The sequence below is a fragment of the Bison bison genome, unplaced genomic scaffold (assembly GCF_000754665.1).
Source record: "Bison bison bison isolate TAMUID 2011002044 unplaced genomic scaffold, Bison_UMD1.0 scf7180017864461, whole genome shotgun sequence".
In the NCBI taxonomy this organism is placed as follows: domain Eukaryota; kingdom Metazoa; phylum Chordata; class Mammalia; order Artiodactyla; family Bovidae; genus Bison; species Bison bison.
The window spans coordinates 5,918,874-5,944,489 of NW_011495023.1; the positions used below are offsets into that span (position 1 = coordinate 5,918,874).

Here is a 25,616-nt window from a genome sequence, read left to right on the forward strand (position 1 = left end):
CCCCATGGATTATAGCCCATCAGGTTCCTCTATTGGAGTGGGTTGCCATGCCCTCCTTCAGTGGATCTTCCCAACCCAGGGATTGAACCCAGGGCTCCTACACTGCAGTCATTCTTTACAGTCTGAGCCACCAATGGTCAGCATATAACTAACTTTGGTGATTGCAACTCTGTATTTGTTTTGACTGTGATGTCACCAAATCATGAAAAACTTGGTTGAATGGCTTGATAATGTAAGATTAACATCATAAGTTGTAGCCAAATCTTAAATCTTTTTTTAAACTGCTTTATTTCAAACAGGTTTTGAAGTAATACAGTTATGTATTTTACAGCCAGATGCAAAACCAGCCTATCTTTAAACCGATAAATAGGGCAAACTAAATGCAAAGAAATAATGATTCATAGTTTTATTTTTAATGAAGCAAATACTGTAAAACATAACTTTTTGTTGGGTTTAAAAACAATGAGTTACAAGCAGTGTTTGGAAAAATATATAAAGTTAAAAGAAATTAGAGTCCCTGAGGTATATGAGTTGCCTAATTACTTTTGAATTAGTGTGCTAAATATATATACATATTTTTTCCTTTCTTTTTTCTTTTTGGAGAACCTCTTCATTTTGAGTCCTTTTTGTGAGTTCTCATGATGGATCACTTAATTTTGCTCAAATTCTTCCCTCCTACATTGCCATTGTGAGCAGGAAAATTAGCTGAGTATCATAATATATGTTTAGATTAATCCTTTTTTTACAGGCCAGTTTTTAGGTTTTTGTCAGTCTCTTGGAATTCACCTCTGAATTTTCTTATATAACCACAATAGTGGTTCTTCCTTTATGACTCCACAACATGTCTTCAAGAATCAAAAGTAGAGAGAACTACACCTTTTTCACATCCAGAAAGTCCCCACAGCTCATTTCAGAAGGTTTAAGATTTAAGCCTAAGATTGTAAAATGACGAACATATTTTATTTGGCCTGCACTGTGTTGTTTTAGGGGGCTTCCCAGGTGGCACTAGTGGTAAAGAACCCATCTGCCAATGCAGGAGACATAAGAGAAGTGGGTTCGATCCCTGGGTCAGGAAGATCTCCTGGGGCAGGGCACAACAACCCACTCCAGTATTCTTGCCTGGAGAATCCCATGGATAGAGGAGCCTGGCGGGGTACAGTCCATGGAGATCACAAAAGAGTCAGACACAACTGAAGTGACTTAGCACGCACGCATGCATGTTGTCTTACACAGTGTTTTTTTGTTTTGTTTTTTAAAGTTTCCAAAACTTAAAAACAAAGCAATCGGATGTCTGGCATCTCTGGAAAAATCCAAGGATCTGACAGTGGTTAGGTCTGCATTCCCACGCGGCAGCGCTGGGCTGAAGAAACTGAGTAGATGGTGCTCCTTGTATCTGGTGCATATGTTTTTCCAGTTTACTGTGCTCCCCACTCAGTTATTGTTCCTCTGGCTTCACTTATTTTAGTTACTTGCCTGGGCCCTGTCTTTACCACTGCTGATCTAACCAAACCATGAGCTGTAACAGTTAAGAGGGGTTAAGGCCATGGTGGTTGTTTAGTTGTGTCCAGCTCTTTTGTGACCCCGTGGACTGTAGCCTACCAGACTCCTGCTATCCATGGGCTTTCTCAGGTAAGAATACTGGAGTGGGTTGCCATTTCCTTCTCCAGGGGATCTTCCCAACCCAAGGATTGAACCTGCAGCTCCTGCCTTGGCGGGCGAATTCTTTACCACTGAGCCACCAGAGAAGCCCTAAGGCCATAATGAGCACTATTAAAGCAAAATCACTTTTGCCTGATGCACCTGGTTTCACCTGTACCTATTATACACTGATGGACTTTCCTGTTTGTGTTGTTCCTGTCTAGTCCGCATAAAGTCATTTGTAATAGTTGATTCATCCAGCTTTAGATACTAGTAATTTTATGAATGTTGTTGATCTCAAATGTCCCCCCTTTTATCTGTGTCTCTTTTTGTTTAAAAAATTAAATCTAAAGTCATACTGAGCTTGACAAAGTTCCATGGAGATGGCTGCCTCATTTCCTTCACTCAGCAATGAGGTGTTGAGGAGGCCGAAGAGAACTAGTTATTCCTTGGCTGGAAATAGCTGACCATCAGATTTGAGGACTGTATATCAGTTGTCTACATGCATGCAATCAATGGCTTTAATTATTATTTATGAATAAGGAAGGTGCTATTGGATAGCTTTATTTCCACTGACAATTTGAAGCCTAAAAAATTGTTAAAAATGGATAACACTTAGCATTTAAAAAATGTAGTATTTTAACTGTAACAAAGGCATGAATTAAGACAAGAAGGAAAGTGTGAAAAAGCGAATAGTATTTCTAGAATATATTTGTAATTTTTCAAAGAAAAATTATGCATTCTTTCCTAATTTGTTTAAAGGAGATATGTATTCCCACCATTTTTAAGAATAAGAAACTTTCTTCCATATTGAGAAGTAAGCTAAAGTATTTATATTTATTTTTCCTTTATAATAATAATGTTAGTATAGTTAGCCCCAGCAGTAGCTATGTGTATAGTCAAAGACATGTTCATATTTCTTTTATTTTTAAAAAATAATTACATTGAAGAAAATTTGGCAAATAGAGAAGAAAATATATCACCAATAGTGCCCTATGCTATGCTATGCTACATCACTCCAGTCATGTCCGACTCTGTGTGACCCCAGAGACGGCAGCCCACCAGGCTACCCCGTCCCTGGGACTCTCCAGGCAAGAACAATGGAGTGGGTTGCCATTTCCTTCTCCAATGCATGAAAGTGAAAAGAGAAAGTGAAGTCGCTCAGTCGTGTCCGACTCCTAGCGACCCCACGGACTGCAGCCCACCAGGCTCCTCCATCCATGGGATTTTCCGGGCAAGTGTACTGGAGTGGGGAATAGTGCTATAAACCCCACTTAAATCCTATTAACATGTTGGTATAACAGAAAACCTTTTTTCTCTGATTATTTTTTTTTTGGCATAACTACTTCTAATCTTGCTGGTTACCTAACAGTATATGATTATGTCACATGTTCTTGCATAAAAGAAGATACAGTTGTTAAAAATTCACTTTTTGAAGATTCATTTAAAATTTACAAGGAGGTTAAGATATTTTCCCACACTGAAGATAAATTTCTTGGCTTGTTTTTTCCCCTGGTTAAAACTTTTATGAACGTCTGTACATATCAATCTTTGATTTCCAAAGTGTAATAATTAAACAACCCAAACTCATTTCCAAATTAGAGTTAAAATGAATTCTGTGAGATTTCTCCTATGGGGAGTAACTTTAAAAAATGTATTTATTTATGTGGTTGTGTTGAGTCTTAGTTGCTGCAAGCAGAATCTTTTAGTTGCAGCTTGTGGGATTGAGTTCCCCGACCAGGGACTGAACCCGGTCCCCTGGGTTGGGAGCACAGAGTCTTAGCTACCGGACCACCAGGGAAGTCCTCTATGGATATTAACTTGTAAGTATACTAGATTTTTTTTGAGGGTTTTGGTGTTTTGAGGGTTTTGGTTATTCCTGCCTTTTTTTTTTTTAAGAGTAGAAAAGTATAGGGAAGAAGAAAAGGGGAGATGGAAGGAAAATGGGAAGCACTGCCTGAAATTGCACCGTGTACATTTCCCCAAACACTCCACGTATTGACTCCCAGCCTCACTCTGCACTGCGGTCTGTTCACACACTCACCTTTAGCAAAGTCCACCAGGACAGAGCAATGTTTTACTCTATTTGGCTTCCCCAAGATCTAACTAACCCAGTTTCTGGCACACAGGAAGCACGTAATGAACACGAAATGACCAGAAAAGAGAGCAAAATATGTGCATACACCAAGCCTGAGAGGGCAGAATCATATCAGTATGGCTGGGGCTGTAAGTCAGACTATCAACCACACGTGGCTTAAGCCTGAGGATGTTTTTCATTTCACATGACACAAAATTCAGAGTCAGGGCCATTCCAAGGTTGGTTATGCAGCTGAACAGTGTCACGGGGGACCCAGATGTTTCTTATTTTTGTACTCAGCCATCCTCAGCATATTGGCGATTTCTCCTATTACAGTTGCAAGATGGATGTAGGAGTTCCCAGATGTCATTTGCAGGCAGATGTGCCCATGTCCAGCACAGATGAGGTGGTGTTTCCTCCTGTGTATCTCTGTTTATTACAGAGGAAAATTTCTCACAGATGCTTCCAGCTGACTTCTACCCAGGTCCCATTTGCCAGGATTGGTTCACAAGCCCATGCCCTGACTGACAAGAAGCCAACTGCGACTGGTACAGAAATACCAGAGGAAGCAATGGTACGGAAGAGAAGAAAGATACACCACAGGAAAAAAGAGCGGTAGAGGCAGGATGAAATAGTTAGCCTGTGGTTTGTGTAACATATTGGATTGGCCAAAAGGTTCATTTGGGTTTTTCCATAACATCCATAATATCCATAATATCTTATGGAAAAACCTGAATGAACATTTTGGCCAACCCAGTAGTATGGCTTGCGTTATTTAAGCCTATTATAATGTAATGTATGTATGTACTCTTACCTGTATATACATCTTGTACCCAGTATATGTATGAAGGTGGTTGAACAATATTGTTTATTAATAACTGTGTGCCATCTAAGAGCAGAGCCAGGTTTTGAAGGACCATGTAAACTGGAGAGAGAAAGTATATGAAACTCAAGTACAGCATTGATTGCTAGGCCCCATCCAGGTCCCTAGAAGCTTCATTCCTTTCAGGCAAGCCTTTCTTTGGTACCCTACTCATCCTTCCCCTCATTTAGCATTACTATTTCAGAAAGAATGGAAAGCAGCTTTAGATGGAAATGGGTAACAAGCCAGAAAAACTGGGGTTTCTTTCATAACAGAGTTCAGGGAAAGGAGGATAACAGAACTCAATTATTCAAGCAAAGAATAAAATGTATGGGAGTTACAACCATAACATTTGTTTTAAAGAACTTTTGTTTTCATTAATAGTGCTTTTAATTGTTCACTGCATATTCTTTACTCTTAGAAACAGTGTGAAAGTGAAAATACATACATAGATGAAGTAATCCTTATGCTTTCTCAAAATAAAATATTTAGCCTAGTAGAGTTGACCTTGAACAATGTGGGAGTTAGAGGTGCTGACCCTCCCTGGAGTGGAAAATCTGAGTATAATTTACAGTCAGCCCTCATATTATCACTTCCTGCATGTCTGAGATCCTGAATCCAATCAACCACTGATGGTGCAGTACCGCAGAGTTTATCATTGAAAAAGCCTGCCTACACGTGGACCCACATGGATCAAATCCAGCGTTGTTCAAGGGTCACCTGGATATATAGATTCCAGGCACCCTTGAATATGACTATATAAATTTGATGTTACCATACAACAGGGAGGTCTGGCATGCTGCAGTCCATGGGGTCACATAGAGTCAGACACAGTGGGGCGACTGAACAACAGCAACAACCATACCACACCTGTATAATTTGAATTGAATTAAATTAATATGCTAATTATTAAAGTAGAATATAAAAATTATATCTGGAAATTGCATGATATCACACCCTTATGTTTTCTTCCCTTTTCCCTTGGGAAGAAAGAATGATCACCTGCTTTACCTGCTATATTGTTGGTCTTCAGGGAATGGCAGTAGAATCTCAGAGTGGTTTCTGAGGAATGTCTTCTATTGATTTGAGGTGGATATTCCAGTCAGTTGCTGCTGTTGTCTTTTTTCTTTTTTAATTAAAAAATTATTTTTACTTTTTGGGCATACTGTGCAGCATGTGGGATCTTATTTCCCTGAACAGGGATTGAACTCATGCTCCCTGTAGTAAAAGCAGAGTCTTAACTACTGGACCACCAAGACAGTCCCCTTCCCACCTTTTTTTAAAAAACATATTCCTCTTATCTGCCTCTGGTTCTTGAGATTACATATTAACTTCCCATTGTATTTCATATTTCACACTGGATTTTTTAATTGAAACATATTTGCTAATCAGCATAATGTTAATTTTAGAAGCGTATCATTTGCGCCAGCATTGAATGAGTCTGGCACATAATAACCTTCCATTGATACTTGTTTAATGAAAGAATGAATGAATCATTTATACAATATGGGACTTCTCAGATAATTATAATAATTGAAGGAAAACAAGTGTTGGACACTAACCTTCATTTTCTAACATTATTTCCTTTTAGAAAATGTGATATTACCAGTTGTTTGAAAAATTAAAGACTCTTCTTTAAAGACTAAGTGATATGCTGAATTGATAATTTGGCTATTGACATAAATTGTCCAGGAGTGGAATTGCTGGGTCATATGATAGTTCTGTTTTTAGTTTTTTGAGTCCTCTCCATACTGTTCTCCATAGTGGCTGTACCAATTTACATTCTGCTGTGTGGTGACCTAAATGGGAAAGAAATCTAAAAAAGATTATGATATTATATATCATATACATATAGTCATATATGTATATGATTTACTTTGCTGTACAGCAGAAACTAATGCAACATTGTAAAACAACTATACTCCCAATACAAATTTTTTTAAATAACAGAAAAGATATAAATTGTCAAGCTGCTACACATCTGAGAAAATGAGAACATAATTTGAAAGGAAGAGGTTGTAGAAATGGGTGTATGTGATTCAGTAAGAGAGGCCATGAACACGAGAGTAGGATCTGTAACTATGCAGTGTATTTTATGCTTCTGAAAAGACATTTTTTACACATATATGGGTCTGCCTGTTTACCTTACATTCTCTGTAATTTAAAAACTGTGTTATTTTTTTATAGCTGTTATTCTTGGACACACAAATCAACATGTATATTTGAAAGATATTATTTCTGACATATCAAATGCTTATGATTAATTTCTTTAATGTTAAATTTTATGTATTAAATCCTGTTGTTTGGTTGTAGTTCTCATTTTTTAAAATGTTTTTGTATGTACAACAAAAATGCACCTTTTGTGTACAAAGTTTTAAAAAATCTTTTAAAATATGATAAGATGAAAGGAATTAAAAAATCGACATTATTGGCACGAGATTCATGTTAATGTTTACTCATGTAAATAGAACAAAATACTGCCTAATTAGTGTGGTTGGTAAATTTTTGGTACTTTAATTTTCTCTGTTATTGTAAACCATGCATAAAATGCTTGCCTATTGAGAAGTGCAGAATTGTCAGAGCTTAAACAGCTGACATCTGCTTACTCTCTTAAAAAAAAAAAAAAAAAAGAATAACAAGCCATTTCAGCCTAATCTACCTCAAATGTGTTCATGTAAATGGAGGTCCATCTATTGACCTGTATTCTTTTCAGCTCGCGATTGGCCCACATGGTTCATGAAACCAGGAAGGCTGATTTGAAATGCAGATGTCGAGACAGTGAAGTACACCCTCCCCTTTTCGCTTTGCTGTATCTGTCAGGGTGAAAAGTGGCTTGTACAAGGGTCAGTCACCCATACTCACTTAATTACTTTTCTTGGACCCACAGAGCTGTCACAAGCTGTGGTGGATGCGGGAGCTGTTCCTCTCTTAGTGCTCTGTATCCAGGAGCCAGAAATTGCTTTGAAAAGGATTGCTGTTTCAGCCCTCAGTGATATTGCAAAGCATTCTCCAGAGTTAGCACAGACAGTGGTGGATGCAGGAGTGATTGCTCACTTAGCCCAGATGATCCTGAACCCTGATGCTAAACTGAAGGTATTTAAAAATAAAGTTGAGAAACAAACAAACCAGGATTCTGATAATCTAAGAAAATGGAAACGATATGTGTGCAGATGGATAGTATACATTTTTAGATATTAGTAAATTATCATGCAAAACAGGTCTGGGTATATTATGTATTTGGGTCCTTTCGTATGTGGAAACAATGCTGTAAGGATTAGACAATCAAGATGTGACTGGGGAAAAGTACATGCAATGCTGAAAACTAGAAGTAACATCAGAATCAGTAATTAAAGTAAGGAATCATGTCACGATTAAACCTCAGGGTTAGAAGGGACCTAAAGGTTTTCTAGCCCACTATTATATTTATGTTTCCTATGAAAATGGTCATATTAGTCTTTTGAGCTTTCTAAAATTTAATTTTCAGTTAATAGTCACCAATTATACTTTTATATTATAATAGTTATGTTCTATAAGATTTTAAGATTGTCAATGTTAATTAGACAATGTAAAATTCTTTAAAACTGTAACAGCCACCTGCCCAAAGTTCTGCTTGATCATGTTTGTATTACATTACTGTACTTATCATAAACTAATGATTTAAGTAGTGCATAATTAAGAAATAATATTCACCCAAAGGTCATATTCTTTGACCAGCCTCAATAAGTAAATATTTAAATAGTCAATAGTGTGAACTAAGATGTTCAACTTGGAAATTAGGAAATTTAAGAAATTGAGTATTTAGGTATAAGAGTAGGAGGTGAATACTTCAAGACTCTTAGGTTATGTTAAATTTGTGTTTATTTCTTCCTCTTTATAAAGGAATTTGAATGTGATACAAAGCTGTTTAAATTACATCTGAACTCCACAGTGGACCCTGTGTAATGTTTGGGTTTGGTTTTTGTTGAACAGCGTCAGGTCCTTTCAGCTCTCAGTCAGATCGCGAAACATTCTGTGGATCTGGCAGAAATGGTGGTCGAAGCAGAGATTTTTCCAGTGGTACTTACCTGTCTGAAGGACAAAGATGAATACGTGAAGAAAAACGCTTCTACTTTAATTAGAGAGATTGCAAAACATACACCCGAGGTAAAACAAGGGGAAAAGAAATCAGCTTCGAAATACAACCACATGCTGTTAGTTTAAGTTATTAAGCAGAACATCAATTTGTTGACAGGGCCCTGGGTGGTGTCACGTGTTGTGAGGGTTTCTCACCCTTAGCACAGTGGTCGTTTTGGCCGAGATGACCCTTGTCGTGGGGGGGCTGTCTGTATACTGTAGAGTGAATGTTCAGCAGCATCTCCGGCCTCTGCCCACTAGATGCTAGCAGCGCCCCTCCCCTAAGTTGTGACAATAAAAAATGTCCCCATGTATTACCAGCTGTCTCCAAGGGGACGAAAGTGCCCCTACTTGAGAACCACTGGGTTGTAGCAATGGAATTTGAGTCTGAAATCTCAGTTTTTAATCATCAATCATTGTCTGCTTTCCACTTCTAAGTTGTAGGGCCCGTGGACCTTTGTTGTCCTGTCACTCTAGGTCATCTGGGCGTAGTGAGAGACACTGCCCCTCCAGGATGGGAGAGATCACCAACTCCCTGCTCAGCCACTCATACATGGTGGTTCCTGCTCTGGGTTCTTAGATGGGAAAAGAATAGAGACGAAGTGAACTTGGGTAGATTAATCTGCTTCATACTCACGCATTGTGTGGAGGGGGCAGGGAGCGGTTTCAGCAGTTAGCTAGTTATGAACTAGCCCTAGGTTTAGTGTTTATGTGAGGCACTTTGACATCTATTACGATAAGGATAAAAGTCATGTAAGAAAAATTGAACAGCAGAGAGGCTCACAGTGAGCATATTCTGTAATTAGAAATAGCAGGATTGTTATCCTTGTATATTTCTTTGATAAATATAATACTTTCGAATGATATTTCAGATTTTGTTGTTTAGTCCCTAAGTTGTGTCCGACTCTTTTGTGACCCCATGGACTGTAGCCTGCCAGGATCCTCTGTGCATGGTATTTCCCAGGCAAAAATACTGGAGTGGGTTGCCATTTCCTTTTTCAGGGAATTTTCCTGACCCAGGGATTGAACCTGAGTCCCCTGCCTTGGCAGGTGCATTCTTTACCACTGAACCACCATTTTTTAGGTCTGAAATTTTAAAATTTGGCAATGCTAATGTAATATTATCAGACATCCTGGAATGTGAAGTCAAGTGGGTCTTAGGAAGCATCACTACAAACAAGGCTAGTGGAGGTGATGGAATTCCAGTTGAGCTATTTCAAATCCTAAAAGATGATGCTGTGAAAGTGCTGCACTCAATATGCCAGCAAGTTTGGAAAACTCAGCAGTGGCCATAGGACTGGAAAAGGTCAGTTTTCATTCCAATCCCAAAGAAAGGCAATGCCAAAGAATGTTCAAACTACAGCACAATTGCACTCATCTCACACGCTAGTAAAGTAATGCTTAAAATTCTCCAAGCAGGCTTCAGCAATATGTGAACCGTGAACTTCCAGTTGTTCAAGCTGGAAAAGCTTAGAAAAGGCAGAGGAATCAGAGATCAAATTGCCAACATCTGCTGGATCATCGAAAAAGCAAGAGAGTTCCAGAAAAACATCTATTTCTGCTTTATTGACTATGCCAAAGCCTTTGACTGTGTGGATCACGATAAACTGTGGAAAATTCAAAGAGATGGGAATACCAGACCACCTGACCTGCCTCTTGAGAAACCTGTATGCAGGTCAAGAAGCAACAGTTAGAACTGGACATGGAACAACAGACTGGTTCCAAATAGGAAAATGAGTACGTCAAGGCTGTATATTGTCACCCTAGTTATTTAACTTCTATGCAGAGCTCATCATGAGAAACGCTGGGCTGGAGGAAGCACAAGCTGGAAACAAGATTGCCAGGAGAAATATCAATAACCTCAGATATGCAGATGACACAACCCTTATGGCAGAAAATGAAGAAGAACTAAAGAGCCTCTTGATGAAAGTGAAAGAGGAGAGTGAAAAAGTTAGCTTAAAGCTCAACATTCAATAAACTAAGGTCATGGCATCTGGTCCCATCACTTCATGGTAAATAGATGGGGAAACAGTGGCTGACTTAATTTTTCTGGTTTCCAAAATCACTTCAGATGGTGATTGCAGCCATGAAATTAAAAGACGCTTACTCCTTGGAAGGAAAGTTATGACCAACCTAGATAGCATATTGAAAAGCAGAGACATCACCTTGTCAACAAAGATCCGTCTAGTCAAAGCTATGGTTTTTCCAGTGGTTATGTATGGATATGAGAGTTGGACTATAAAGAAAGCTGAGCACCGAAGAATTGATGCCTTTGAACTGTGGTGTTGGAGAAGACTCTTGAGAGTCCCTTGGACTGCAAGGAGATCCAACCAGTCCATCCTAAAGGAGATCAGTCCTGGGTGTTCATTGGAAGAACTGATGTTAAAGCTGAAACTCCAGTACTTTGGCCACTTCATGCAAAGAGCTGACTCATTGGAAAAGACTCTGATGCTGGGAAAGATTGAGGGCAGGAGGAGAAGGGGACGACAGAGGATGAGATGGTTGGATGGCATCACTGACTCAATGGACATGGGTTTGGGTGAACTCCAGGAGTTGGTAATAGACAGGGAGGCCTGGCGTACTGTGGTTCGTGGGTCGCAAAGAGTCGGACATGACAGCGACTGAACTGAACTGAACATAATATTCAAAGGTCATCTTATACTGGACTTCCCTCGTGGTCCCGTGATTGAGAATCCCCCTTGCAATACAGGGGACACAGGTTCGTTCCCTGGTGGGGAAACCGAGATCCCACATGCTGTGGGGCCTGCATGCTGCAATGAAGACCGAGCACAGTCAACTCATACTGCTAATAATAAAACCAAAATATCCTCTACAAAATATTTTAAAAAATAATAATAAAGATCATCTCATACTTTAGGGCCGTGATAATGTAACTCTCCCTCTTTTCTCTTAGCTTTCTCAGCTGATAGTGAACGCTGGGGGAGTTGCTGCTGTGATCGACTGCATCGGGTCCTGCAAAGGGAACATAAGGCTGCCAGGCATCATGCTGCTTGGCTATGTGGCAGCTCATTCTGAGAACCTGGCAATGGCGGTCATCATTTCCAAGGTTTGCCCTTGTTTCCTTTCCCCCTGATTTTTGCAGCAAGATCCTCTAAGACAGTCCACAGATTAATATTCTCCCACAGAATGTACAATATAACTGATCAGAGACAAAGAATTACCAGCTTTTTTCCAGGCTTACTAGTAAGTTTGCCAGAGCAATGCTTAAAGTAAGGTTGACTTGGCAGGAAGTTTAAAGTTTTACCCAGTGTTTAATATTAATAAAATGTCAGCACCTCTGAGTGTTAGTATTATCTGTATCTAAGTGATGTGTATTTTGTATCTTGAAGGATTGGCTTTACAAATATGTAAAGCATACTTTGATTAAAGACAACTAACATACCCAATGGTCATTTGTATCGTCTTGTACGGATGGCTCTCTCTCCTTTAGCTTCCAGGAGCTAATTTCTCTTCTTAGATGTGGGCAATTCAGAGTGCATGGGCACATGTCGGATAGCAGTGTTTCTGTTTGCTTGCTCGAGGGATTTGGCCTTATCTCAGTTTACAACTCTGTATTAACCCACCAGATTGAGTAACTCTGGCTCATAGTAGGTGCTCAAAAAATATTTGTTGAATGAGTAAATATTGATCTCCTGAAGCATGCTTCAAAGGCTGTGTGCTCCCAGTGTCTCTGGCAGCCCTCTAGGGTGCAGGTTTCTTATCAGCATGGAAAACCCGCTGCTGTATGTTAAACAGAATTGTGGATTTTTTTTTATCCTTTGCTAATCCTCAGAATAAAAAGGAGCCTCAGATCTTTATTTTCTACCTATTCCTTGATAATACTTTACTTCACTCCCTCTTTATCCTGAGCTTTTCCTTTTGTTCTTCTATTACCAAAGCCTCTGATAGTGACTAGGGCAGTAGTGCTGCTTCCTGAAGGGTCACAGTGGGGGTATTATTGGAATTCTTGATTCTTGGTTCTTGTGTGGATTGTCAGAAAGTCCACACATAGGAAGGACGAGGAAAGAAGCCGCGATTACTTTTGCTTCCTGTGTTTCTTCCCCAGACTATCCAGGAGGTGCTCCCCCTCTTTGGTCTGGGGCTGCTGGCCTCTCACACCTGGTTATCTTTCATTTAATTGAAGATCAAGGTGGGGGCAGCAGCAGTTTGAGGCCGATCACTCAGCACTGCATTATTCTTTCTGGTTCTGGGTAGTACTGTCAGGACTGACAATACCTCCCATCTAAATAATACTTTCTAATGTTCAAAGCACCGTCATGCTTCTTGTCTCATTTGCTGTTCATAACAGCCATGGCTATTAAGTCATCGTTTTGGGGACTGTCTTCTTTTCCTCCTGCTTCTTCATTCTTGGTATGTCTCAGATGTATGGACTTTCTAGAAAGTTGCCTCATTCTGAAGATAGAAAAGATTCTGACCTTTTTTTTTTTTAATATATATGGGCTGACACACATTTTTAGTTGTAAGAAAGAAGTCAAAGAAGTAATATGGCAGGTCTCTTCTGGAAATTGGTCTTAAAAGCCAAATTTAGGGACTTCCATGGTGGTCCAGTGTTTAACACTCCTTGTTTCCAGTGCATAGGGATTTGGATTTGATCCCTGGTCAAGGAACTAGGATCCCACGTGCTGAGTGGTGTGGCCAAAAAATTAAAAAAAAAAAAAAATTTAAAAGTGGAGGGAAAAAAACTATAGATGATCATTTGGCCTTTGCTTGTGGGAGGATGACCATGTGATAGTGGCTTTTGTGGTACTGAATTTAAGGTGATAATTTAGTATCAGCATTAGATAGTTTAGTCTCAAGTTAAAAAGTTATACCCATACAGAATGAATTATAATTTGATTTGGTTATTTGACTCTTCTTTGGGTATATAAGCTGTGATGCATTTGAGGCCCTTTAGTTAATTCTCTTTTATTTAGCTACAATTGAAGTTTGAAGTACAAAATACAAGCACATGCCATCAGTGTAGTAAAAGTGCTCATCCCTTCTTTGACATTCAGTCAGATTAAATTGGGCAAAACTATTGTGTAAATGTTGACCAAAAGTAATGGAAATTTACTATTTCAGGAAAGATTTTAGTGAATATATTTCACCTAAAATTTACTTAAATAGGATTCTTGCTCATATTATTCATTTGATTTTGGGTCCATAGTAGGTATTTTGTTTTTGGATCTCTTGGTGAGAAGTTAATTTTTAAAAAGATTCTAAATTAACTTTTTTAGTTTAGAAGGAAAGCAAATGATTTTAAACTCCTGTGCATTTTTAATTTGTCACAGTGGTATCTGGCTTTGCCTAAATACTAGCCTGTGGCATCTGTTTTTTGGTTAAATGCCTCTGTTTGGGGAGCAAATGCTAGTAGAGATACTTAGTTTAGTTGGGTTGTTACAGATAATTAAGGTAAATTAGTTCTAGTCGTTTTATTGACTTGAAAAATGACGGCCCCTGTGAAGTGCTCATTTATTGAACAGTTTAAAGGAAAAAAAGGATCAAGACCGAAATGATTCTTCTAATGTCTGAGAGACATGGAAGACCCTTTAATCCTGCTCTGGGTTCGTAACTCTCGCTCTTTTGATCCACACTGCAGGGTGTGCCCCAGTTGTCCCTCTGCTTGTCAGAAGAACCAGAAGACCATATTAAGGCTGCTGCCGCCTGGGCCTTGGGACACATTGGGAGACACACTCCTGAGCACGCACGGGCCGTCGCTGTCACAAACACTCTGCCTGTCCTGCTCTCTTTGTACATGTCAACCGAGAGTTCTGAGGATCTTCAAGTGAAAGTAAGTGCTTAATTCTTCATCGTTTTAATGAAGGTTTGTTAGATTTTTAACTCATAATATGTAATTTAAAATGTTTTAATTTTTATTGTGGACAACATCTTTTTTTTTTTTTTTGTACGCTTGATTGATTGATTTTTGTCTGTGCTGGTCTTTGCTGCTGCTCTCAGACTTTGTTTAGTTGCTGTGAGCGGAGGCTAGCCTAGTTGTGGTGTGTGGGCTCTAGGGCACTTGGGCTTCAGTAATTGAAGCTGATGGGCTCACTAGTTGTGCATGGGCTTAGTTGTTCCAAGATATATGTTATCTTTCTGGACCAGGGATAGAACCTGTGTCTCCTGCACTGCAGGGCAGTTTCTTAACCACTGACTGGACCACCAGGGAAGTCCAACAATATCATTTTTCTGAGTCAAGAAATAAGTTTATCAGAAGAATTGAGGTGACTCTTTGAAAACGAATTACCCTTGTCTCTAAAAATCAATGATAAGTTTTAAAGGAAGTTCTCTAGGGTACAAAGTTTTTTGTAAAATGAATGTCTGATTGTTGCCACTTACATTTCTATTGACTTTTCTTATGGAATAGGAGTTAAATAATAGGACTTTGGAGGTGAAATTGGCCAGAGAGAACTTTAGTCCATTTTAAATTAAAAATTGAGCCTAAAAAAATTTAAAAGGAATGCCTCTCCAAAGGCATTCCTGAAGCATGAGTGACGAGTGACCTCTCCTAACTCCAAGTCTGTCTGATCTTTTAATTATGTCTTATATTTGTTCCTTGAAAGGAAAATGACCATAAGATTCCCAAAATTAAACATTTAAAAATCTTGTATTAAAAAAATGAAGATTTCTGAAAAAAATATTACTAACTACTAAAATGGTTCATTAAACACTAATATAAAGCAGGATGGGTTTTAAAAATAATCTTAGAATTTCAAAGGAAGAAAAATGTTTCCCAATATACTCCCTATTAGGAAAACATCTAACTTCTTGAAAGCAGCTCTCAGAATTAACTTGGGTTGAGGGTAATACACAGGAAAGACAATAATTCAAGATAAAATGAACAGTAAGTTAAATTGTAACTTAAATTTGAAGGAAAACAATAAAGTAACAAATAGGAAAACACATTTTACAACAACTTTAGACAGTATAATGGGACAGGAAATCTATTTGAACTGCACAGTTTGAGGGACTCTGAAAGCTATCAAGTGAGTCATTTATTTATAAATTTTATAAAAGTAAATTTATGTTGATTTGATTATGTTTACATGTTTTTTCTCTACAAACTCATTGAGGGAAGTTGATTTCTAAGATTAAGATTAAGATTTCTAAGATTTCCATTTTTATAAGACTTTCTAGATTAAAGCAATGATTTAATAGATTTCTATTACTTGTCTCTAATGTTGAGTCTATTCCTTGGCAAAGCATGGTAGATGGTAAAATTGATAATGTGCTAAGGTCTTTTCCTGTGTAACAATTCTGTGATTCTTTGACTTTCTGGTGAGAAAACACAAATCCATTTCCAGTTTTGAGTTGTCTAAATACAGATGATTTACATATGTGTAATTTTAACCTATGTATGTCTTTCTCTTTTTACGTCAAAATTCTTTAACCCATTATCATCATTGTCTTTCTTCCTCCCTCCCTCTCCCCCTTCCCTACTTCCTCCTCTTTCCTTCTCCCTCCTCCTCACTTCTCATCCTCCCCACCCTTACCTCTAGTGATCCAGGGAAATAAAAGAATACATCAGCTACAGCATGAATAATTAATAGCAGAGTAGATAGTAATTATAGTTTGAGAAACCCTTGCAAATAGTCTCTTAGGGAGCGCTATATACTATTTACATGCTACCAAGTTTATATAACTTGATTTTTGATTAACATGATGCTATATTGTATAAATATCATTGGAGTAAAAATGGTTGATTACTTTTTGAAGTCAGATAATTTTTATTGTATATTAGTTTAACAAAGGTGGTTTTGTTAAAACATTAAGGTTTACTAATAGAAGTTTCCTTCTACCTTTATTTGATACAATATTTATTTTCAGGAAATACAGTGGGTATTAAATTAAAAGTGATTTATCAATCATTATCCTGTAATCAATCTTTCCAAGGCTTTAAATCCATACAAATGTTTTCTTATTGTAGGGACTTAATCATTCTGTTGGTTTTTTTTCTTCTCCAAGGTCTCTTGGATTCTATCAGTTGTTTTAAAGGCTTTAGAGTAAAAGTCCAAACCCTTTCATTTGACACTATCTCGAAAGGGAAAAGTATCCAAGCACTTTAGGAACTGTCTAATGGTGTTTCTCATTTGTTATTCTGTAGCAGCTTTCAAATTACAAGGCCATGTTGAAGTTACTTTTGTCCCAAAGACATGTAAGCTTTTGTAAGCATTCTCTAATTGGTTCTGATCCAGGAGAGCCCAGGAGCAGCCCCTTGGAATTTCTTGCACATTTTCACATGGTCTTACTATCTGCCTGTACCTATGTAATTTCAAATGCCTTATGAAAGTGAAAAAAATATGTATCTTTTATATAATCATCTTACCCATATATACTTTGAAAATATTCAGGTAGTTGCATTTTTATTTGTTTTGATTCAGAGGTATTAGATGGAATTAGTTTGGTATTTGAATGGTTACAAAGCTATTCAAATAGTTATAAGACTATTTCTAACATAATTATTTAAATATTACATTCTTACTGTCTTGGTTGTTCCCCTTTGTTTTTAGCAGCTTTATTGAAATATAACTCATATTCCATATAATTTACCCATTTTAAACTATATAATTCAATGGTTTAGTGAAGATTCACAGGTGCTACCATCGCCACAGTCTAATTTTAGAACTTTTTATTTTCCCATTAGCTGTCACTCCATGTCCTCCCTGTCTAGCCCCAGGCAACCATTATTTTACTATCTGTCTTTGAGGATTTGCCTCTTCTGGACATTTCATTTAAACAGAACCATACAATATATGTTGCCCTTTGTGCCTGGCTTCTTTCGCTAAGTGTAAGTTTCAAGGTTCATCCATGTTGTAACATATATCAATATTTTGTTCCTTTTAATTACCAAATAATATTCATTGTATTGATATGCCACATTTTGCTTTTCTATTCACTGCTTGGACCTTGGGTTGTTTCTACTCCTTGACCATCATGAACAATGCCACTATGAACATAACTGTACAGTTTTTGTATGGATGTATGTTTTCATTTCTCTTGGGTATATACCTAGGAATAGACTTGTGAGGTCGTATGATAACTCTTTTTAACATTTTGAGGAACTGTCAAACTGTTTTCCAATGTAGTTATACCATTTTGATTCCCAGCAGCAATGTATGAGGGTTCTAATTTTCAACATCATTGCCATCTCTCGTTACTGTCTTTATTTTTAATTGTAGCCATCCTAGTGGGTATGAATTCATATCTCATTGTGGTTTTGATTTGCATTTCCCTGATGGCTAAAGATGCTGAAATTTTTTTTCTTGTGCTTACTGGCCATTTGTATATCTTCTTTGGAGAAATGTCTAATCAGACCTTCGGCCCATTTTTAAATTGGGCTATTTATGTTTTTATTATTGAGAATTTAAGGATTCTTTACATCTTATGGATACAAGTCCTTATCAGATGTATGACTTACAAATATTTTTTCCTATTTGGTGGGTTGTCTTATCATTTTATTGATAGTATTGTTTACAACAAGTCTGTAAAAAATTTTAATGAGATTCAGTTTATCTTTTTTTTGTTGTTTTTTCGCTCCTGTGCTTTTGGAGCTATATGTGAGAAGACTTTTCCTAGCACAGAGTCAAGAAGATTTACTCCTGTGTAACCCCCTCATTTAAATAACTATAGCTCTTTGGTCAGAATACTTTCAGAATAAAATTAACTTTTGAATAAAGAAGCATTTTTCATTTTAAGCAGTTTTCAAGGAAGATCATTCATTTTCAACAATGAAACAACAATGAATGATTTTTTGTTACTCCTTTCATTTTCTGTGAAAAACAAAGTGGCATCAAGTGTTTGTCTCGAATTGACAATTTTGTTTTGCTAATTACTATTCTTATGTGTATTGTTAATAGGAAAAAAGGGTAGTATTGCTAATCACTTATTGTGGTTTCTACAAGAGCTTTGATCAGTGTGGCTACAGTCAGCTTTTAGAAATGACAGAAAAATTAATGAATGTAGAATTGTAGATGCTACACTAGTTTGTAGGAAAACCAGGCTCAAACCCAAGTTGTCCTACACAGACAGTCCATGATTCCTTCCCTCACATCATCATGTAATATTATATATGTCTAAAGATAGACACTAACTACTAAATGCTGTGACATTTAGCAAAATTCATAATCTCTTATTCATTATTTTGAAGTAACACATGACTTGATTTTCTGACCCAGGTAAAGAAAAGGATTTGTTGACCCCACATAATTTCTGTACAATTTACAGAATAAAATTATAGGAACAATTTTATTTCACTCACAGCCACAAGTCACCAAATACAAGTCATATTTTCTAAAGGCTTATACATTTTAAACCCAACATATAACATGATCTTGTATGTAGAAAATCCTAAGGAATACACACACACACATTCACTAATACTAGAAGTAGTAAGAGTTCAACAGAATCACTGGGTGGAAGAGAAATATGTAAAAACCAACTGTATTTTTGTATTCTAGTAGTGAGTAATTCAAATATGAAAGTAAGAAAATAGTTTCATTTATAATAGCATCACAAGAATAAAATATTTAGGAATAAATTTAACAAAAGAAGTATAAGACTTGTACACTGAAAACTGTAAAACATTGCTGAAAAAATTAAAGAAGATCTGAATAAATGAAGAGACATTCCATGTTCACAGATCGGAAGGTTTGATATTGTTAAAATGGCAATTCAATACTGTTAAAAATGATCTATATTTTCAATACAATCCCTTTCAAAATCCCAGATGTCTTTTTTCCTCAAAAAACTTGAGAAGCTGATCCTGAGATTCATATAGAAATGCAAAGGACTTGAACTTGCCAAAACAGTCTTGAGAAAGAAAGACTTAACACTGCCCAGTTTCAAAACTTACTATAAAGCTACACAAACAAGGTGCTTACAGAAAGACTATATAGATATCAATGTAGTAATCAAATAAAAAATCTGAAATGGACCCTTTTATCGTCAACTGACTTTCCCAAAGGTGCCAATGTTAAAAGATAGTCTTGTCAGCAAATGGTACTAGGACAATTATTATATCTTCAGACAAAAATATTAATTTGGATCCTTATCTCGTACCATACACTAGAATTAACTAAAAATGAATAATACTGATAGATCTAAATGTAAGAATTAAGATTATAAAACTCTTAGAAGAAAACATAGGAGTAAGTCTTTTTAGCCTTGGAATAGGCATTGATTTCTTAAAAATGACACTTAAAGCACAAGTAATAAAAGAAAACACTGATAAATTGGATTTCATCAAAATGAAAAACTTGTATGCCCCAGAAGACATTACTGAAAAAATGAAAAGACAAGCCACAGACTGAAAAATTACTCGCAAATCATATATTCAAGCAAGGACTTGTATTCAAAGTATATAAAGAGCTCTTACAACTCAATAATAAGAAGATACATAACCTCACTAAGCAATGGGCAAAAATGAATAGACATTTCACTGACAAATGACCAATCAGCACATAGAAAGATTCTCAACATCATTAGTCACTAGAGAAACACAAATCAAAACCATAATGAGATATTACTTCACACCCACAAGAATGGCTATAATTAATAAGACAGAAAATAACAAGTGTTGGTCTTTCTATGGAGAATTGAACCTTCCTACACTACTGGTGACCCACTCCAGTATTCTTGCCTGGAGAATCCCAGGGACAGAGGAGCCTAGTGGGCTGCCGTCTATGGGGTTGCACAGAGTCAGACATGACTGAAGCAACTTAGCAGCAGCAGCAGCAGCAGCAGCAGCACACTACTGGTGAGAATGTAAAATGTTGCAGTCATGTTGAAAAAGAGTTTGGTAGTTTCTCAAAATATTAAACATAAATTTACCATTATCACCCAATAACTCTACTCTTCAGTATTTTCCCAAGTGAAAAAATTTGCATGTGAATCTTCATAGCAGCATTATTCATATTAGCCCAAAGTGGAATTAACCCAAATGTCCATCAACTGGTGAATGGATAAACAAAATGTGATAAATCCCTGTAATGGAATACTATTTGACAATGAAAGGAGTGAAGTACTAATATGTGCTATAACATGGATGAACCTCAGAAACATTATACTTAGCAAGGGAGGCCAGAACCAAAAGTTAACATATTATGATTTCATTTATATGGATGGTCCACAAAAGTAAAATTTATAGAGACAGGAAGTAGATTAGTAATTGTCTGGGATTGGTAGGATAAGTGGAGGAGGAAATATGGAATAACTATAAATGGGCGTGGGGTTTTTTGGGATGATGAAAATGTTCTAAAATTAGATTGTGGTGATGGTTGCCCAACTCTGTAAATTTACTAAAAATCCATTGAACCGTGCACTTAAAATGAGTGAATTTATGGTATGTAAATTATATCTCAATAGTGTTGTTAAATAATCTTAAGCCCAGATATTGACAAGTAAACAAAATCTTAACTAATAGACTAATATTTGTTTCATGCTGGATGATTCAACTAATTATTATTAATGATATACATCCTGATACAGAAGTTTATAGTCAAAAATCAAGTATATTTCTTGATGAAGGATAGTAAAGCTCAGCGGATTCCTACTGTCATTAGATTCTTGATGAATAACTTGACAGTCTGTCACCAACTTGGAACTGTTAGGATTGGGGTAGGGCTGTCTGGTACAGTGAATGTGATCTCCACTAGCACATTAGTAGACTTTGTCACCAACAGCTGTTAAGTTCATCATAAATCTCTTCATTTTGTTTTCAAACTCCAGATCACAAGACGTGACTTTTTGTCACACTTTCATTAATTACTTACTTTGGTATGTATTTTGCTTTGTATTTCAATAGAGTAAAAAAGCCATAAAGAATATCTTACAAAAATGCACCTATTTACCAGCTCTTGAACCATTTCTGTATGATGCTCCTCCCAATATTCTGAAGCACGTGGTTGGACAATTCAGTAAGGTAAGACATGCTCTCTTAGCCTGGAAGTGGGGAAAGAGAATTAAAACGAGGTATTAACTTGCATTGTTTTGTTGGGTCAGTGTTTTCTTCTGTAAGATGGGGGCAGGGTTTTACTATTTGATTTTACTGATCATATCGACAGGGAGGGTAATATAGGTTAATAAAATTCACACATAACTAATTCACACTTTTTTCTTCATCATGCTTCCTCACAGCCTCTGTACTGTCTTTTTTATGTTCTTGGAGAATAGAAGAGTCAACATGTGAAAACCTCATAACCCTTTGGTAGTTTTCCTGGTGACTCTTAGTCTCACTCAGCTGGAAACAACTGCAAAGATCCCCACAGTATTTTTTGTGAAATCCATGTATTTAACCGGAGATGCTTCCAGACAGTCATTTGGAATGTATTGGCTTATTTGGTAACCACTCTTTAACCAGCATGGCTGTCATGTTTCTTAGCTCACTGCAGACTCAAGATAGTAAGGTGGAAAGGTCAAGCTGCTGGATGGGGTTCAGCCAGAGGAAGTGACTCCTGACAGCTGAGGCCAAGAGAGAGTGTGTGTGCTCCCACAGCCGTGGATGGCCAGGAGGGGGACCCTAAGTCATCAAGAAGTGGTCAGGTTGTGTTCAGGTTGGATTTAGGAAAATAGGGTCTTTGAAATTAGTATCTCGGTGTGGCTGTGAGCTCAGGCTCTGGAGCTGGGTTGCCTGGGTTTCTACTAGCAGCAATACCTTTAACGACATCTTGACCTCTCTGAATCTTAGTGTAGTTATCCATAGACTGGGGCTAATAAGAGAACCTATTTTATAGGGTCATGTAAAGATTAATGAGTTGTTATATGTATAGAGTTTAGCCTAATCCCAGGCACTCAAAAAAAAAAAAAACCAAACACCCACAAAACCCCAAAAAGTTGTTTTTGAGAAATAAAACATAAAAGTGCTAAAGACTGATTTTAAAAAATTAATAAAAATGAATGGGAGCCAAATTCACTTGAAGCATCAGTTATAAGGCTGTATAAAGGAGGTACTACTGTTGTGTACTATGTTTCTACAAATAATAAACAAAAACTGTATGTTGTTAAAATGTTTAAGCTAGGCCCTACAGCTGAATAGGTCTAGTTTTAGGTATTCCTCTGAAAAATCATACTGTCTTTGAGTCATTTCTGTGATCTCCAACCTCTTGCTGCCCCTTAAGCACCACAGTCACTGTATGGTAGAAGGTTTTACGTTGCTAAAGCCCCCTCAGGATATAGCTCTGTGTATCAAACACCTGTGCTCTGTCTTCTTCCTTCTAAGAAAATAATGAGACTTCCCTGTGGTCCAGTGGCTAAGACTCTGTGCTCCCAGTGCAGGGGGCCCAGGTTTAATACGTGGTTGGGGAATTAGATCCCGTATGATGCGTCGAAGATCCCACGTGTTGCAACTAAGACCTGGCGCAGTCAAATAAATACATTAAAAAAAAAAAAGAAAATAATCAACCTTTGTTTTCTGGATGCTAAGTAAGAAAGCAACCAGTTAATTTGATCAGCTAAGAGGGAGGAAGGTGTAAGGGGACGAGTGGATCATCTATAGACAGTCATCACCTCTTGTGAGTAGCTGACATTATTTCTGAAAGTTTCATTTCATACTCTAATCTTTTAGGCTACCAGGAGTGAGATATTCTAGTTTTATTGAACTTGCTGTGAAAACGAACACTAGCCTGAACTGAGTTCAAAATAAGTCACTTTTAAAGTAAGTCAGTGGGATTTGTGGAAGTTAGCTAAGATAAACACAATACCACATACCACATACTCTTATGAATGTGCCTTTAGGAATATTTGCTTCAGGTAGAATTTTACCTTTTCCTTAATCTAAGGATCCAGAGCACTAGAAAAGAGAGAGGAAAGCAAGGCAGAAGATAAAAAGATATTAATTTAAAAGATAGGAGGTAATAAAAACTCTCCAGGCCAAACAAAATATTTAAAGCCTATCGGCATTTCTGTTTTTTAGAAACATGCACACTTAGTGTCATCTTTTATTGTCCAGTTGATGTGTATTATCATTCTAATAGCAAAATCCCTTTGTAGTTTTAGTTTTGTTAAATGCCTACATGTTAAGCATTAAGGGATAGACAAAAATAGTTAACACCAAGTTCTTTTTCAAGGAACTTTATAATTGAGCTGGGGGACTGGATGAAACAATCATAAAACACTTCAGTGTGCTAGACTTCATAATAAACTTTAAAAAATTTTATTTTTTTAATAGCTTATGGGATCTTAGTTTCCTGATCAGGGATGGAACCTGTGCCCTCTGCAGTGGAAGTGTGGAGTCTTAGTAACCCCTGGACCACCAGGGAAGTCCCTGATAGTTAAACTATTATGTGGCAAGTGCACTGAATGGGGTCTAACAGAATGCTTTGAGAGAAGAAATGTACCCAGCTCAGCCTGGGAAAGAGAGTAGGGGTGTCCCAGAGGAAGTTTCTTAAAGGAAGTTACCCCCAAGTAATGGGAGAAGTGTGTGGAGGGCAGAAGGGATTTCCAAGAGGAGGAAGCAGCATAGGCAAAGCAAAAAATGCTTCAGATGCACCCTTTGAGGTCATTGAAACACGATTTAGTGTAGAGGTTGGTATGGAAGGACTTCGGAGAGGTATTTAGGACCTGAGTCACAGAAGAGCCCCTGAGCTTGCCTTTAACTTTGGAGAGACCTTGAATGGCTATAAGCGAAGGACGGCCCCTGTAGTATATCATACCTATATGGTTGGATCTCTATTACCTTTGCTTCTGTTCATTGGCTTTATTCCATCTCCACAGCATACCAAGTTGATACATTTCCAAAAAAGCTGTATTTTTCTTGCAATCATTTGCAGATTTAGGCTCATTATGTTCCAGGTATATTAGACATAAATTCTCTTTTTCATTTCCTCATATATTATTGCTTTTCAAGAGTAAAAATCCAGCTTGGGAAAGAAAAGCTGACACTTTTATGTGCTTCACTTTTCAAGGTGCTGCCACATGATAGCAAAGCTCGACGACTTTTTGTAACAAGTGGTGGACTTAAAAAGGTGCAAGAGATAAAAGCAGAACCTGGATCTCTCCTTCAGGAATATATCAACAGCATTAACAACTGTTACCCAGAAGAAATAGTAAGGTAGGAAAAATGGACTTTGGGAAGGTCAATGTTATTCTGTTTTTCTCTTCTCAAATTGAGATTTTTATATCCACTATGTGAAAATGTGGACTTTGAAATAGCACAGACGACCAAAATATACTTCTGCTTCTCCCTCAATCTTTTTTATCCTTCAAATTAAATGATGTTCTGATTGACACATACTTTTCCAAATGAAACTGAAATGTCATTTGAGACATTTCTGTACTAATTTAATATGTGCTTTACTAAAGAGTACCCCAAAACAGAGTTCAAAGTAAATTATCAACTGTTAATAGAAAGTGTTTGATTTTCATAGTTCCCTGCATATTGTTTCTCTGCCTTGAGCTCACATTCATATCAAAGAGACTATTATTACAAATTACAAATTACTGCTATTACAGATAGAAAGGAGATGTTGATGGAATACTCAGTTCAGTTCAGTCGCTCAGTCATGTCCTACTCTTTGCGACCCCATGGACTACAGGATGCCAGGCTTCTCTGTCCATCACCAATTTCCGGAGCTTGCTCAAACTCATGTCCATCGAGTTGGTGATGCCATCCAACCATCCTCTGTCGTCCCCTTCTCCTCCTTCCTTCAATCTTTCCCAGCATCAGGGTCTTTTCCAATGAGTCAGTTCTTTGCATCAGGTGGCCAAAGTATTGGAGTTTCAGCTTCAACATCAGTCCTTCCAATGAATATTCAGGATTGATTTCCTTAGGATTGACTGGTTTTATCTCCTTGCAGTCCAAGGGACTCTCAAGAGTCTTCTCCAACACCACAGTTCAAAAGCATCAATTCTTCAGCATTCAGTTTTCTTTATGGTCCAACTCTCACATCCATACATGACTACTGGAAAAACCATAGCTTTGACTAGACGGAC

General features: G+C 37.3%; 1 protein-coding gene across 1 annotated transcript in view; it reads left to right on the plus strand.

Moving 5' to 3' along the window:
* SPAG6 (sperm associated antigen 6) overlaps positions 1-25,616 on the plus strand; it is a 62,749-nt gene that overhangs the window by 30,684 nt on the left and 6,449 nt on the right. The window contains exons 4-9 of the mRNA XM_010859911.1: positions 7,465-7,670; positions 8,547-8,720; positions 11,605-11,757; positions 14,290-14,481; positions 21,493-21,609; positions 24,590-24,735. Coding sequence (XP_010858213.1) covers positions 7,465-7,670; positions 8,547-8,720; positions 11,605-11,757; positions 14,290-14,481; positions 21,493-21,609; positions 24,590-24,735 — 988 coding nt within the window. The remainder of the gene's footprint in view (positions 1-7,464; positions 7,671-8,546; positions 8,721-11,604; positions 11,758-14,289; positions 14,482-21,492; positions 21,610-24,589; positions 24,736-25,616) is intronic.